The sequence below is a fragment of the Hypomesus transpacificus genome, chromosome 11 (assembly GCF_021917145.1).
Source record: "Hypomesus transpacificus isolate Combined female chromosome 11, fHypTra1, whole genome shotgun sequence".
NCBI lineage: Eukaryota > Metazoa > Chordata > Actinopteri > Osmeriformes > Osmeridae > Hypomesus > Hypomesus transpacificus.
Window position 1 is genome coordinate 17043247 of NC_061070.1, and position 15997 is coordinate 17059243.

General features: G+C 42.2%; 1 protein-coding gene across 1 annotated transcript; it reads right to left on the bottom strand.

The window, feature by feature from the left end:
• Window positions 1–9966: 9966 nt before the first annotated feature.
• Window positions 9967–12411, bottom strand: hmx2 (H6 family homeobox 2). The gene is made up of 2 exons (XM_047029481.1): window positions 11948–12411; window positions 9967–10992 (listed from the first exon to the last, which is right to left on the bottom strand). The coding sequence occupies exons 1-2, from the start codon at window positions 12213–12215 to the stop codon at window positions 10457–10459; spliced, it is 804 nt and encodes a 267-aa protein (XP_046885437.1). The 5' UTR covers window positions 12216–12411; the 3' UTR covers window positions 9967–10456.
• Window positions 12412–15997: the final 3586 nt, after the last annotated feature.

Below are 15997 nucleotides of genomic sequence, written 5' to 3' on the forward strand. Positions count from 1 at the left end.
CAACTTGTGTATCGTCTTTTGCAGCACTATACAAGGCTTGACTTCAGCACACAAAAATGACTGATAGCAGAACACAACTATAAAAAGATGTTTGATGAGGACCGATATGTGCATCTTCCTCCAAACCAGAGCCCACAGCGTGAGAACGACTACACACTGGTCATGTTGTCATGTCACTTAAGACTCATGAGATCACAGCGACTTCCTCCGTGTCCTATAATGGTGACACGATCAGCCTTTATGCTCATTCTGCCACAGTGAAAGGACAGGCGTGAGATCATGCTGTCTTGACCTACATGCCAGAGAACGTACCGGAGATGCTCTGAAAAAACACCATTCCAAACACCAAACTCCAATTTTAGAAAAATAATAGAAATTTATGAGGAGGCCTAAACGGGAGTTTGTTAAGAGGGAAAAGGAAGACAAATTAGATGTGTTTGGAAGAGAGAGGTGGAAGCGAAAAAGAGCTGATAAAACACGGCTCGCTTTAGCTTCAGATGGACTTCTTGACTGACAGCTGTAATGGTTGCCGTAGGAAACTCTTTCCTCCCTCAAACAAGTTGTAGACAGGTGCAGGTGAGCTGTTAGTCCTTGTACCTGTGCCATTGAATCCATCTCAGACACAGCACTAATGCTACGTAGCACTAATGCTACTTAGAGGAGACTACATACCTCCTTAGTTTGTTGTCTCAAAGTTAGGGTATTACTCGCCCACTGCCCACACCCAAGCCTTGTCCTGTTTTGTGATGTTAGCATTACCCAATGCACTGCTTTTTGTCATGGTCATTCAAAGGGAATTACCAATAACACGGCTAATAACATAAAAGGCTTGTAACGGATACACTGGGGGTTTGTCATCTCACTACAGTTTAATCTGGCCCGCAGGTACTTCTGCCAGAGGAACAAGTAACCCGAGACTCAAAGATTCGCTGCATTAGTTCTGCTTAGCTAACCGTGAATGCTAATTGCAGGAAGAACAAACTGCTACTCCCCTCGCTTTCCGCTCTCCCCCCCTCCCCCCCTCCCCCCTCCCCTCCGCCCCTCCCCCCCCCCCCCCCCCCCCCCCCGGCCATCCGTAGGTGCTCAGTGAGTAACACAGAGTATCACACAGCCAGGTAGAGAACTGGAACAAAGAGAGGTTCCTGAAAAAGTCTCTGACATTGTGATTCACTAGGTGGAGGAGACCAGCTTGAAGCCTTGTCTGTGTGTTCCGCCCACAGCCATTTCTGCTCTTCTTTGACAGGCTGTGACAATTTACAGAAGAGAGGCGTCAATCAACAGAGTCTGCCACGGATAATCCCTCCAACGAACAGACTTCTATCCGCTTTCTCTACTGGAATCTCTGTCCTTTCTTTTAAGCACAGGCATCACTTACGCCCATATCACCACAGGTGACAACGGGTAAAATATGTTTACTGGTACGGGGGCTTCTCTTGAGTGATGAGGCTTTGAAAGCCTTTGTTTGTTCTGGGTGCTTGCAGTATCCCTTCTCCAAGGAATAGGCTGATCATTCTTTGGGATTTCTGAGGTTTACATTTACATTGAGTCATTTAACAGACGCTCTTATTCAGAGCGACTTACAGTAAGTACAAGGACATTCCCCCCGAGGCAAGTAGGGTGAAGTGCCTTGCCCAAGGACACAACGTCATTTTGCACGGCGGGGAATCGATCCGGCAACCTTCGGATTACTAGTCCGACTCCCTCACCAATTGCTCAGCCATTTGACGCCCCTACAGGTTTAAAGCATTCAGCACACTTACCACATATGTTTTGAAGTGAGTTTAAAGTCAGTTTGAAAAAAACACAGCATGCACTGAATAGCAGTGTCTGAACACAATGCTAATTGTATAACAAGTAATTGTACTATTGTTACTCAGAAGAAGAAAAAAACACAATGAAAAGGTTTGTTGCGTCTGTTTCGCTCAACCGTGGCCTGTTTTTGTGAGACACAAACACAAAACCGAGAGAGGGCCGAGGGTGAGATGGTTGAACCCAAGCCTAATACCGACACTGATACTAATCTTCGGGCAAGGTCAAGGAACTCGTTACCCACCAGAGGCTAAAGAGCCACACAGCAGTGGTCATTCCGCGCCACTAAGACCTGTGATATCTCTCTAGGGTTGTGACCTCAGCAAATGAAAGACCGACAGCCTACCGGCTACCACCAACCCAGCCTCTATCCACAGATCTTCCAATAGAAGAGAGCCCTCAGGCCGGAGCTATCATATAGCCTCTGTAGCTTTAGCGGTCCTGTTTTTTTTCCCAGCACTGGAGATTTATTGTAATGAGTAGATTACTTTACAAAAGCAGGGGATCAGTGTTTCTTTAAGGGACTCATTTCGTTCCCTCGGGGGACAGTCTTTGATCCTGACCTTTGAACCTGGTAGGTTAAGCCTCCCTTTTGCAAATGGGTTTGACATGACGGACCACTTCCTAATTGGTCAATTGCTTAGTGCAGGTTCGAGGTCTTACTGGTTTAACAAGTGTGTGTTTACTGTCCCCATGTGCCTCAGCTCACCTGCCTGCACGCTTTGAAGGGATCATCCCTTCATCCCTTCTTCCCAGGCTTTTTATGATAGGTGATCCAGAACCTTCGCTTGGATCGATTAGATCTCTTTGGTCATAGGTTTTTAAGAGGTAAAGATTTCAAGGGTACAAATACTGATCATGGATGGAAATCAACAACACACAAAACTGCAGTAATCCTACGCTGAAGCAATGGTTCAAAAGAGATTTTGAAGTCTCCACTACAAAATGTCTGTGAACCAAAAACAGTACTAGATTGCGATAGTAACATCTACATTTCTCAACCACAGTCTTACGATAACGTCTCGTTTAGAGTAGCTCATCGTACAGGGCAGCAAAAAACAACATGTCTTCATGACCAATGTGTTTACAGATGGCTGAGCGGTGATGGAGTCGGGCTAGTAATCAGAAGGATGCCGGATCGATTCCCCGTTGTGCCAAATTATGTTGTGTCCTTGGGCAAGGCACTTCACCTCACCCTACTTGCCTCGGGGGGAATGTCTTACTGCAAGTCGCTCTGGATAAGAGCGTCTGCTACATGACTAAATGTAAATGTAATGTAAATGTTTACGAAGGTAGACACGCCCCTTTTACATCTCCCAAGGTAGATACAGCACTTTTTCACTTCTATCAGGGCAGATTCATTTTCTCAGTGTGTTGTCTGACATGCTCAAGGGTGTTGAAGCTATGAGAGCTTTTCCTCTCTGAGAGTGGTGGTGTCGAGTCCCACCCTGCAGCATTGAGCTTTAACCAGGCCCTTTCACCTCCCTCCCCAAGCCCAATCAGTCAGTGGACGCTGCAGGCCAGGGAGAACAGGTGGTTTGCTACTGACAAAGTTTACCTACAGTCCCACAGTATAGAGAGAAGAGGAAAGTCCATCACAGGGAGGGGCCGCGTTCAAAAACAGCCACACCACAAAATTATTCCAAAAGAGCTCTTGCTGTGAATCAAACTGTTTGAGATGACACATCATCAGATCTAAGGTAAAAAGTTACGAAAAGTGATTGCCAAAAAAAACTAGTTAAATAAGTGAAGGTAAAATTGTATGTCGATTACTTTTTTTAAATTTCACCCATGAAATCCACACACACATACAATGTAAACCCCCCTCATCCCCATACACCTTGCATGAAACTCCCTCTTACTGTGAACCACTGCTAATTATCCAGGCTTCTCTGTGACCTTTCTCCAAGACCTCAAGCTGTTTCTCATCCCCACAAGCATGGGAATGCCCCCTCCTTAAATACCTGTAAATACCTGTCCTCCACTGCACACAGCACATGTGCTGTCCAACCTGCAGCCTGCTCCCAAGACAGATTGTTTTAGGGGTGCAGAATTAGTCAGGGGACACTTTGCCTTGGGGCTCTACTAATTACTTTCTAATGTGATGACGATTCTTTTGAAGAGCTGTTTTCTCGCTGACCAAAACCTCTTTAAAAGCATCCCTGGGGTGTGATGGCAGGCCTGAGAGGAGTGTGCTGTACCAGGCCGCAACAGGGCCGCCAGGGGGGCTCGGGTTACCGCCTGCCTGCCGTGATGCATCGTCGGTGGGACTCAGAGGCTCCAGCTCTCCCCCCCTCTCCTCTCCTCATCCACACCGCTGTCCCTCCAGTCGGCCGGCAGAGCTGGACAGAAACTCTGATACCAGCGTGGAGGCTCTGCATTCTGCACATGAAACCTTACACTCAACTAATGGTTACAAATGTGTTCTCAAAGAGATCCCAGGTTCCCGTTTACACATACACTCACTCGTCTAGATGTGCACACACATACACATTCACACACACACACACACTTTGGCAGACCATCAGGCGTTTTATGATAGGTGTTACTAAACTGGAGTGATATCAAAGACTCATAAATGCTTCATAATCCTGGGGGACCAGAGGCAGAAAAACTGTGGGCTGTTTAATTTTAACGGTCAGCTGTCACTTTAATCAACGTAGAAATGAGGGAATTCAAATATGAAACACGTTGTTGAAATTAAAACACTGTTAACAGTTCTAAGGTCATTGTAATGGATTTGAAGAGGTGAAAATAGACCTCCCACTCTAAACACAGCCTCAACTAGCCAAACCTCCAATTCATATGAAGCAACACAAACTAAGAACAGGTGTGTCCGGTCTTTGACTGACACTTCACACAGATTTCCCTGACCCTGTGCTTTCTTTATCTTACCCCTCAAAGACAATGGATTCCCTTCCAGGGTAGAGGTCCCTAATGAGCTGTCAGGTGATAGGTTGCTGTGCTCTTTGTATTGCTGGGCGCAGTACTGCAGGGTGTATGGTCAGTAGACACACACAGGCAGATGTGACAGATCGTCTCTCTATACACCACACCCTGGAGGGGGAAGAGACCACTTGGTTGTCACAAAGAAACATCAACTGTCTGTATCAAAAAGACAGCGCTATCAAATCTCACCAGATCACAGACCAGTATTTACAAGAGACACTTCAGAGTGCATCTACCCAGGTCCTCTTGGAAAGATGTTTATCTTTCCAATTAAGAAATAAATTGTTGGATTTGTATCATTTATAGCAAAAGAAAAGCTTTTTTTGTATGTGAAAACAAGCTATTTGTAAAAGTTGTTTATTTTGTAAAATGGTTTATCTGTGTGTGTACTGTAGTATGATAGACACTAAATTGGCAAAATACAGTACCGTGCTATTAGAATATTTGTATCTTGTTGATAATCGTTCAGTGAGTTTGACAGTAGGCTGGCCAGACCATGTCACGGCCCACAACATACATGACAAAGATATATCCTTTCATACATTTCCCAGTAATGGCAGTATCTTCTAACTGAACAGGACACTGCTAAGGGTGTGTTGTCCGATATGAAAGATATGATTCCTTCCTGTGTGTGTGCCTCTAAAACTGTGTGAGTGAGTGTGTGTGTGTCTCTACAGGGCTTTGCAAGACAGGTTCCAGTATATGGCTCAGCAACAGGGCCCTGGTCTGAAGGTCATGTCATCGGCGAGGCGTAAACGTTAGACCTTTCTGTGGTTTGGGTAAATGTACATGGTCGCTAGGGAGCACTCCCCCCCCCCTCTTTAATCGGCGTGTAACAGGCTTGTGTAGAGCCAAACTGTCTGCGACACCTCAGCACTTAGAAATGAAAACCTCGGAGCAGGTCTGCTGGGCCACAGCTGTGGTTGCAAGATCCCATTGGAGCCATTTGGAGGAACACAGAAAGAGAGACCCAGCCTGCTGAACACAGAAAGCCCTCTGCAAGAGAAACCCAGTCTGCTGAACACGGAAAGCCATCTGCAAGAGAGACCCAGCCTGCTGAACACGGAAAGCCATCTGCAAGAGAGACCCAGCCTGCTGAACACAGAGAGCCCTCTACAAGAGAGACCCAGCCTGCTGAACACAGAGAGCCCTCTACAAGAGAGTCCCAGCCTGCTGAACACAGAAAGCCCTCTGCAAGAGAGACCCAGCCTGCTGAACACAGAAAGCCCTCTGCAAGAAAGACCCAGCCTGCTGAACACAGAGAGCCCTCTACAAGAGAGACCCAGCTTGCTGGGTTTACATCTCATCTCACAAATCCTGATCATGTGAGAGCCGAAAGACTATTTTCTCTGGCAACCTATACTGTTTGTTTTATTGTTCTTTGACAGTTGATTTGCAAATGGGGATGAATACCATATGTCGACAAGAAGGACGGGAGATGTGCATCATTGGTCTGTCTTTCATAAAGAAAATAAATCATTATGTTCGAAAACAAATGCAACGTTGAATACAACAACATGCATCATTTGATTAGCTAATTTACTTATGTCCCATCTCACTGAAGGTGCAGCAATCTCTACCCACGAACAATCTTAAATCATAAGATACCAGACACACAAGCAAAACAAACAACAACTAGACCCCCCCAAAAAATTGAACAGCAGGCACCTAACTGTCAGCCGGTCTGATCATTTGAGAGAGCCGGGAAAGCTAACGCAACAGTTCTAATGCCCCAGCCGAGAAACTTAATTTACCAATTTGCGGGAAGGCAAGATGGCAGGAAACAAGCCAATTTGCCGCGTGTGCAGCACACAACAAACCCCAGCCTCACTCGCAGACTCATGAGGGGTAATTATCTCTAAAAAGGATGCCATTCTGTATTAAGATGAAGACACATCAAAATGAGAGAGACAGCCTCATTACAAGTAATTATGAGGGAATTAGAAACATCATTTAACTAAACGAGCAAATAATGTCCAGGATATTGAAGAAGCTGCCTGCACTTCTGCCGACCGCTGCAAGCCCCATTACAAAAATTGTAGGTCTTTAATAGAATAATGACAGGCTTTATCTTCCCAGGTTTTCTCTGAGGGAGAGGGTCTTGGGGGGGAGGGGGGAGGTCGGGTAGGGCTTGAGGGGGGAAAGGAGGAGTCTCCATGAAACAACTGTTGCAGGGTTGAGCTCTTCTAAGTCGCTCTTCAGCCTTCCAGATAATCTGCCTATTATCCACAGAGATACATAATGGACAACACAAAATTGTGCGCCCTATCCATTATGGAATGTTAAAGGTAATTGTCAGATTTTTTATTTGAAAAAGGTATTGCTTAAATGACTTTATGTATTGCATTAAGTCCTTATGGCACCGTAAATTAAATAACTGAAGAATTACCTGGTAGCTCGCACAAACACTCTTCTTCGAAACGGCTTGCTTTACAATCTTTCATTTCTTATACTTATGTTCTGTCCATCTATTACGTTGTCAATGCCATTGTCAGGATGGCTGAATATTTCTGTCGGCAGGGTGGAGGCGGGGCCGGTAGAGAGGGGGCAAACAAGATTTCCCTTCAGCTCTTACATTTCCAGTTGATATAAAACAGAATCATGAAAAATCACTTCTGTCCCAAGCTCTCCTTTTTAACCATTAGCCGATAAACACGAGCTGGTCAAGTCAGGCGGATGACAGGGCAGGACTCCAGAACCTTGTTATGCTCTCCTCAAATTCATTTAAGGAGCAAAACAGGTATTGAGAGTTGTCTGGCTTAATGCATTGCGATCGCTTTTAAAACTCTTGTCTTGAGGCAGATCCATGGTTCTGTATCTTGTCATGGGGTTGTATTTCATAAACCCTCTTCTCCAATTTAGAAATACACACATCCCCACTGGAAATCCCATTAATGAGAGCTGGGTTATTAAATTGTCTTGTTTATAAAGTAGACTTAAAAAATTGAAGATATATACTAAGAATGTTGTCAGGAAAACAAGAACATGCACTTTGTGGTTTGTAGCGACTGTAACATTGTGAGGCAAAGAATAATATACACTGTTATGTGCTCATTCTGAGTAACATTCTATTGATGATTTAGAAGGTAAGTTATTGAAATAGTGTAAATTATTTCTTCTAGGCGATGAAAAGGGATCTAAGAAAGCTCTTGCATGTAATATTTCCTTCTCTTTCTTTCTCTCTCTCTCTCTCTCTCTCTCTCTCTCTCTCTCTCTCTCTCTCTCTTTCTCTCCATCTATTACCCACAATTTCTGGTATTCCCATCATAAATTATCCCCCAAAGTGAATTACACTTGCTTTTCACTTTAGCAGGCAGCTACGATGAATCCTTAGGCACAACACATCATCTCAACAAATCTTCACCGCAAAACTAGCCTCTGTCTCTTTGCAGTTAAAACCACTTCAAATCATTTTCATTGCCCCGCTATTAAAATTTGTAATTCACAACTGTCATTTAGGAGAGACATGAGACAATCCCTCCACTCTCTTTCACCTCTCTCCATCCCTCTTTATCTCCTTCTCTGGCCCAGTAAATCAAACAACCCCAGGTGACAGGTGATGCAGATTTCCTACAAGTCAACGGTGCGCAAACATCCATCCATGATAGTGCTATGTAACCGTCAATCCTGATGACATCATGACCGCTACGGAACTAATAAACAGCTTCATTCACCGAAAGATTTGGCCCCTTTTCATGAACGCTCTTTCTCTCTCTCTCTCTCTCTCTCTCTCTCTCCTTTCTGCCTTTCCTATCCGTCACAAATTCATCCTTGTGCATCTCAACTCTCTGCTGGCATTGGAGACACCCATAAATCACTGCTGTTGTCTAACACCATCCATTTGCCCAGAACACAGGGTGGCTGTTGCAGAAATTGGGTCAGGTATAATCTGCAAGGCAACAGAGCCTCGCTAGTCCTGATGCTTCTGGGTAATGTAGCCATTAGCACAGAAAGAGAGAGCGTGAGGTGGAAGGAGAGAGAGCGAGAGGAGCGAGAAAGAATAAAAGGATGAGATACAGAGACAGAGGACTGTATGCTGTACAATGTGACATTCTAAGAAAACCTGGCAACTTACATTGTTTTATCATCCCCATCATCCACTGTGTGTGTGTGTGTGTGTGTGTGTGTGTGTGTGTGTGTGTGTGTGTGTGTGTGTGTGTGTGTGTGTGTGTGTGTGTGTGTGTTTTGTGTTTGTTGAATCTACTAATTCATTCATGTGAGTGAGTCAAATCCTACTAATTCCCCTTCACTTACAATATAGTTGACTAACAACTTTTTAGAGATTAGAGTAGATAAAGAGCATTATTTAGAAATACAGTTTGATTAAACGTATACTTATTGAACTAAAACTACAAACAAAATATGACATGAATATTAAGCAACATTTCATAAAGTAGTTATGATTGTCACTTTATTTTTACTAAGAAAACATTTGCTGGCCTGTTAACACAGTAGCTGTAATTGATACGGTGCTAGGTTGAAAAGAAATGGCATGACAAAATGACACTGAGAGTCCTGAACTTTGACAATGGGGCTTCTTATTAGGTTTCCTCCTCCAAAGCTTCGTGCTTCAGTAGCTTATTCCTGACTTCAAATGACAGCACGTCCCGCCATGATTCTGATTGGCTCCAGAAAGTTTGCTTCCTGCTTTTAGACTTAGATGGTCTTTTTGTTAAGTCTGTTCCACCATGACGGGCTACACTTTGGTTGATATACAAGTCAGTAAAATAAGCCTGAAGAGTGTATTATAGAATAGTATAGAGTATAGTAGTGTATAGAGTATAGTTTTACACTGTATATGGTTTCTCCATATGTGAAAAAAGAGTTTGCCTGCCAGATTCATCTGTTATTTATGAAACATTTAAATAGCTATACTAATTGTCGTAATTAGTTATCATATTACATTATTAGGTTTAAACCACCCCTGATGCATTACACCCTTTCAACTCACAGCAATCATGGCTGACACTTGACTATATTTTAGTGTTCCCAAGGTCCCTAACATCTAAATGCTTACTATTTGACCAAAACAATATAATTTAGACCAAGACTGAAAGTTGGACAGGTCGGTCTATCGGCCTGGTTTCAAAACAATATTTTTTAGAACAGTGTAGTGTTTTAGATGCAACGTAATTCTCCAGATGTCATATAAAAACGTATTAAGAACACTAGTAGTAGAATAAAGCATACAATAACACCAAACCGACCAATGATATAGAAAATTTATTGAATGAGTTGGTTATTTTGGTATGTCTATATTACAATAAAAATAAAAAATCCCTCCAATGGAAGAATTAAGTTTGTACCTTTCCCACCATCATCTTAAGTAGGCCCAACATAACCGCATGAATTATGAATTTGCTTGCCATACTTTGAAAGCATAGAATAGTCTTTCCAATAACAGATATTTTGGCCTTGACCAATGTTAAATTGATTTTCTGTATTTAAAAGCCAAACGTAAATGTATATAGCAGGGACAGGATCATTAATTAAGCAGGTAAAAAATCAGTATACACATGGTGTATTTCATACGGAGGGAAGCCTGTTATTTTCTGAATTGTTTAGCATGTTAGCTGCATAAGAAACATATTTAACAACAAAAAGAATAAAGTGATATAATAGACTGTTTATGTCCTATAAGAATGCTTTGTATTGTGTAATAATGTATTATTTGTGAGGACAATTATCACGAGCAGAGTCAATATTCAATCTTATTATAAAGATTGTACAATGGTAACGCTGGAAGGCTGCTCCCGGGGTAGTACAGAGGCGTTGGGAAAGCAATAGACCTTGGAACTGGTACCCGAAGCAGCGAGTTATCTCTGAAAACTAGCGGCATCCCCACAAGTGTTTGTGCGGAGGCATGTGCCATGTTTGCCGCCTCCAGTTCGGCCGAGAGCTGTCGCTTCCACTTGTTCCTGCGGTTCTGAAACCACGTCTTTACCTGAGTTTCAGTCAGTTGCAGACTGGATGCTAAGCAGGCGCGTTCGGAACTGCTCAAGTATCTTTTCATATCAAAGGTGGACTCGAGTTGGTACACTTGACTCCGCGAGAACACGGTACGAGTCTTCTTCTTGGCTGAATTACTTTGTTTGTCTGCCCCGTCTGCCTGTCTTTCTTCAGATATCGGTGACATTTGATTGCATGGTCTCTCTTGCTGCTCTTTGTAATCCTGCAACAGAGTCGGTCGCCGTGCAATCCCGTCATTGTTGGAAATAAGTCCTTTTGGTTTACCTGCATTTAAGAGATAAGTGGGAAAATATTACACCTCAAACAGCTGCTTCCACGAACTGATCGCTGAATAGGCCTACGTCAACAGCATAACTGAGTGCTGACATGAACATGTGATTTATACGGTTATTAACCTGTAGCCTAAAGCAGAAAATACTATCCGACACATGCACTGTCTCAGATGAAATTAAAATTATATTTAGAAACTACAGCCACTGCTGTAATAACACACAAAAAACGGGTTAAATAAAGACATTTCTGAAGCCTGAAATATTTCGCAATTAGGCCTATCTATTTTCACATTTGACTATTATATTGAACATTAGGTAGGCGTATTAGTCTATACAATGAGCTTTTAGAACACCCCAATTGAAGTTCCTAAATTGTTCGATAGCCTAGCCTACTCTGTACAAGAGTTCATTAAACGTGAACTTTGACTCATTCATCGACTGCTTAAGGGTTGTAAGTGCCTTTTAAATAAACAATTCAATATGACTATGCCTGGTGTACAATTTTAATTAAATCAGGCTACATTTAACGCTCAATTGACGATATGTAAGTGCTGCCATTGTGAAAACATAATCAATTAGAAGACTTGATCAAATGTGGAATGAGGTGAAAAACATCGCGTTGATTATTTTACCTTTTGCCTGTTCGGTAAGATAGGCTACATAAACACTTTAAGCAATACACTAAGTAAGATCATATAAGTAGGCTAGAGATTGGCTACCGCAACCAATGTACTTTCTTATTAAAAAACGAATCGTTTAAATATCCAACGTTCTTTTTGAAATCCAAAAAATGCCTTAAATGTGTTGTTAACACTGTTATAATTATTAGGCTATCTTGTCATCTAATTTATCATGTGTTCAAGAGAAAGGAGACATATTTCATGGACAGCGATTACAGGCTAATGCCGAAACAGAGTTTTTTTTATCTACAGATATATTTTACTCACCTAAACATGAAAAATTTAGAGGTTGATGTTGGATGCATGGTTCGTTGTGGCCAGGGTCCGAGCAGAAACAGTCCGCAGAGTCTTCCCCGCCGCTGCATTCTTCCTCAGAGGACACGGACAGAGAGCGTCTACGCGGCAGGAGACCCTTGGTGCTTTCCTTAGACCCTGACCGAGGCGCGTCGGACGATGTGCCCAGGATCGACTGAATAGTGAAACTGGAAATAGGGGTTGACGAGCACTTGCTTCCGCTGTTTTCTGTGTTACTCATTCTCGATTCATAACAGTGAATATAGGTTCGATTTCAGATTGTATTTTATTCGGTTATCAATGCTGAAATTTACGCTTGCACCTGGGTAAAGGAATTGAGAAAAGTATATGTTTTTAGATAGCTTCTTTTTATGGGGATGGGGTTAGCGTTGTTTTTTCCTAGAGCTCAGGGAACATGAATGTATTCCTGCACTACTTCCACGCGCTCTGGACCAAAGGCAGCATTGTGGCGTTGCCTCATTTGCATGTAGGTAAGCTCCTCGTGGGCCAATCACACGCGCAAACTAAGCCCGGAAATTTCAAAGCCATGTCACGGCTCAATATAGGATGAGTGAAGCGAGTGTGTTAGTTTATTTTAGCATGAATATAAATTCAGAGACAAACAGGCAATGTGGCTAAGAAATTAGTATAAACAAAACATTATAGCACATTGTGTGTGTTTGTGTGTGTTTGTGTGAGTGCGTGTGTCATGATTCCATGAAACGTTGGTGTGTGTGTCATGATTCCATTAAACTTTGCTATATAGCCTACAGTATGTTAATTAAACATTCATTAATTCAGGATTTTTATTGAATGATATTCTGCATGCATGCACAATTGTTAGCTGTTAACAGTTATAAATATAGCATAGAATCGTTTTTTATAAAACCTTGATCCTCCTGGGTTGTAACTTATCATTGATGTAAATAACACGCTGTGTTATATTTATTCAAAACAACGCTCATATACAATCCCAGAATCTCCAACTTTAACAGACGGCCCCATCATTCTAAAAACGAATCTTCCTGTCTCTGAAAACGATTAGATATGTGAACTCTGTAATCAATAGATTCACATCCGAACATAATCGTTGATAAATGCCAGATGACAGTTAATCTCGAGTAGGGTATACCAGTTGCAGGCTATCAGAGTCGTGTCATCTTGCAATGGCTGAATTTGCTTGTCGTCGTTATCATCATCATTTGTCACTTTCACATAACTCAGCAAAACTGAGATATGTGTCTACGACCATCACACAGTGATGGAAATCCCTGTATTAAGTTTAGATGAATGACACATGCCAAACCTACTTTTTTTGCTATTTCTTAGGTTGATTCGAAGTAAAGTGATACAATATGCAAAGCAATTAGGTGTCAACAGATACGAACTGCACAATGATATAATGTAATGTATTATCATAAGCATCATGCAGTACTTTGCCTGTAGGCGAATAATAGAACTCCAGGCCTATCGTCTGCAGGGGCCTAAACTCTAGGAAATATAATAAACTCTTCCCATGTCCATTATATGCGATTAAGAATTAATTTGATAATTACTGAGCTAATCTCGCGCTGCCGCACGGAGTGGGGGCCATCTAATTGATTGACTAATTGATTGGAGGGTGGGGGCGCATCCCACCTCTGTCCCCCCTCCTCGCTCTCTCTCTCTCTCTGTGGTCATGTCTGGCTGGGCAGCTGCGGGGCTTGAGTTCGCGGTTCTAGCGCATTATCCCTTTTTACTGCTTTCTGAGACCCTAGACACATTATAAATGGTGAACTTTATCATCATGTCAGCGCCCGCACCTTCAACACTCAGTTAGATGATGACCCCTGCCTTTGACTCTGTTTTAAATATTGTTTGCATGGATTGTAGTAGGCTATTTATATGTGTTTGGGACATGAGTTTTTCAGCATCTGTTAGGCGCATATGCCCACTGAGATGACCATTTACAAGAGATATAGCCTATGATGTATGAGGACATAAGCTTGGATTTACGGTGGCTACACAAAACGCGTGAAATCTGCAGTAAATGGGTTGATTTTTATTGCTTTTGCCGTTTTTTTTTTATAAACACTTTTTTAACAGTGGTGATGTATTTTTATACTTGTGCCTTCTGCAATGTTTAAGCTACATGACATTTCTGTCCAACATATATGAATATTCATAGGAGCAACATTAAAATTGGTTCTCCTCTGGCGCGAAAAACCAATTCGTGACTATGTATCCAGACTTTAGGCCTACGCCCAGGGATAGTAGGACTACAGGTCTAAGTTCGTGCTCTATCAAAAGAATAACTGTTGCATGGCATGCCTATCGCTATATAGAACACGATCTTTACCATAGGAAAAAGGTCTTAAAAGACACATGAAGTTCTGAGCAGCTTTGATCTAGGAATCAAGCTTCGATAAATATTAAACAAAGACCCTTACACGTGTTTATTATGATATATGGTGTGTCCAGCTCTAGAATAAGGAAATTACCAGAGAAAATGATATCAATAAATTTTCTAAGTATAAACGTTGATTATGTTTCGATTTTCATTCAAGGATCCAGGCTCCAGTCTTTTTTCTTTTTCCAATGCCTGTGTGTGTGTGTGTATGTGTGTGTGTGTGTGTATGTGTGTATATGTGTCTGTGTGTGTGGGAGGGGGGAGAGAGAGAGAGAGAGAGAGAGAGAGAGAGAGAGAGAGAGAGAGAGAGAGAGAGAGAGAGAGAGAGAGAGAGAGAGAGAGAGAGAGAAAGAGGGTTTTTATAAGTGCTAGGCAGAAAGCGCGAGCCCTGGAGGTGTACGATTTATGTAATCTGAGTCTGGAAATGAATTGGGTAATTTATTGGAAAACAGAAAGTCAGGAAGATTGGATCAGTATAGCCCATCCAACGGCTCCTATCCATCAAGTTCCAATTAACAACCTAACCATTGAGTTTTAATGGCTTTCCAATCTACTGCCCTGATAGACTCATCAATTCCTCGGGGAGAAATTAAGAAAATCGACCGCCCGTCGGCGTTTCGGTGTCATTCTTCACAGCAACTATATGTCAAATTAAAAACACAATTAAAATTTAAACTGTTCCAATCAGACGGTGCCCCGCAACCTATGTTTCACTTAATAGAACTTTGATGAAAATCGGATGCTCACATTCAATCACAAAAGCAAATGGGATAGAAGAAAGAAGATTTCTGTCTCAGAAGTGTCAGATATGTTGTGGGTACTGACTAACTGTGACCACACACTGCCAATTCAGCATGTGGGTCAACTAACAACATGACACCAGTGTGACTATAGGCCCACTTAGAAAATGTTTCTTACTTTCAACGATCGTTCAATCTCGTGTTGGCTCCAGAATATATTGCATTCTATAGCAGTATGTCAATTTTCAATTATATTCGATAATAGCCTGCATTGCCAAACATTAAATGTTCAAATCCAAGTATATTCTATTAGTGACAGAATATCTTCAAATGTGTGCATGCATTCGGAAAAGTTGTCTACTTTATTTGTCCCTCACGCACGTGAGCAGACAGATGCCCAGCAACAAGAGGGCTAAAATTACAAAAGCGGTTGGCCACTTGATCCGCGCGCGTATCCAAACTGGCACTATAGTAGGCCTATATGATGGGCTGTGCTTAAAATCAGCCACTCAACTTTCCATTTTAATGTAATACACTGAGCTGCCTGCGGCCACGTCCGTCATGTCCATACTTTATCTGATTTTTGCACTCGCCCCTTCTCCTTAACATAAAAATGTCGTACAAATGGAAATTATCGAGTGGTAATTTTTTCAATTTATGCGCGCAAACCAAGGTCAAAAGCCTGGCCCTAACTGTCGGTGAACGCTGTCCTTATTTTAAACAATATTTTTCAGACATTTTTGGATCAATACTTTCTGGGGGAAGAGCGCAATGACAATCTATTAATTGGCTTTAATGGGGCCATATTCAGTTTGCATGATATAATACGTCAATACGAGAGGGAATATCAGACTATATTTGCATGTGTTGTCTGGTGCTTTGGTCGTCGTAGAA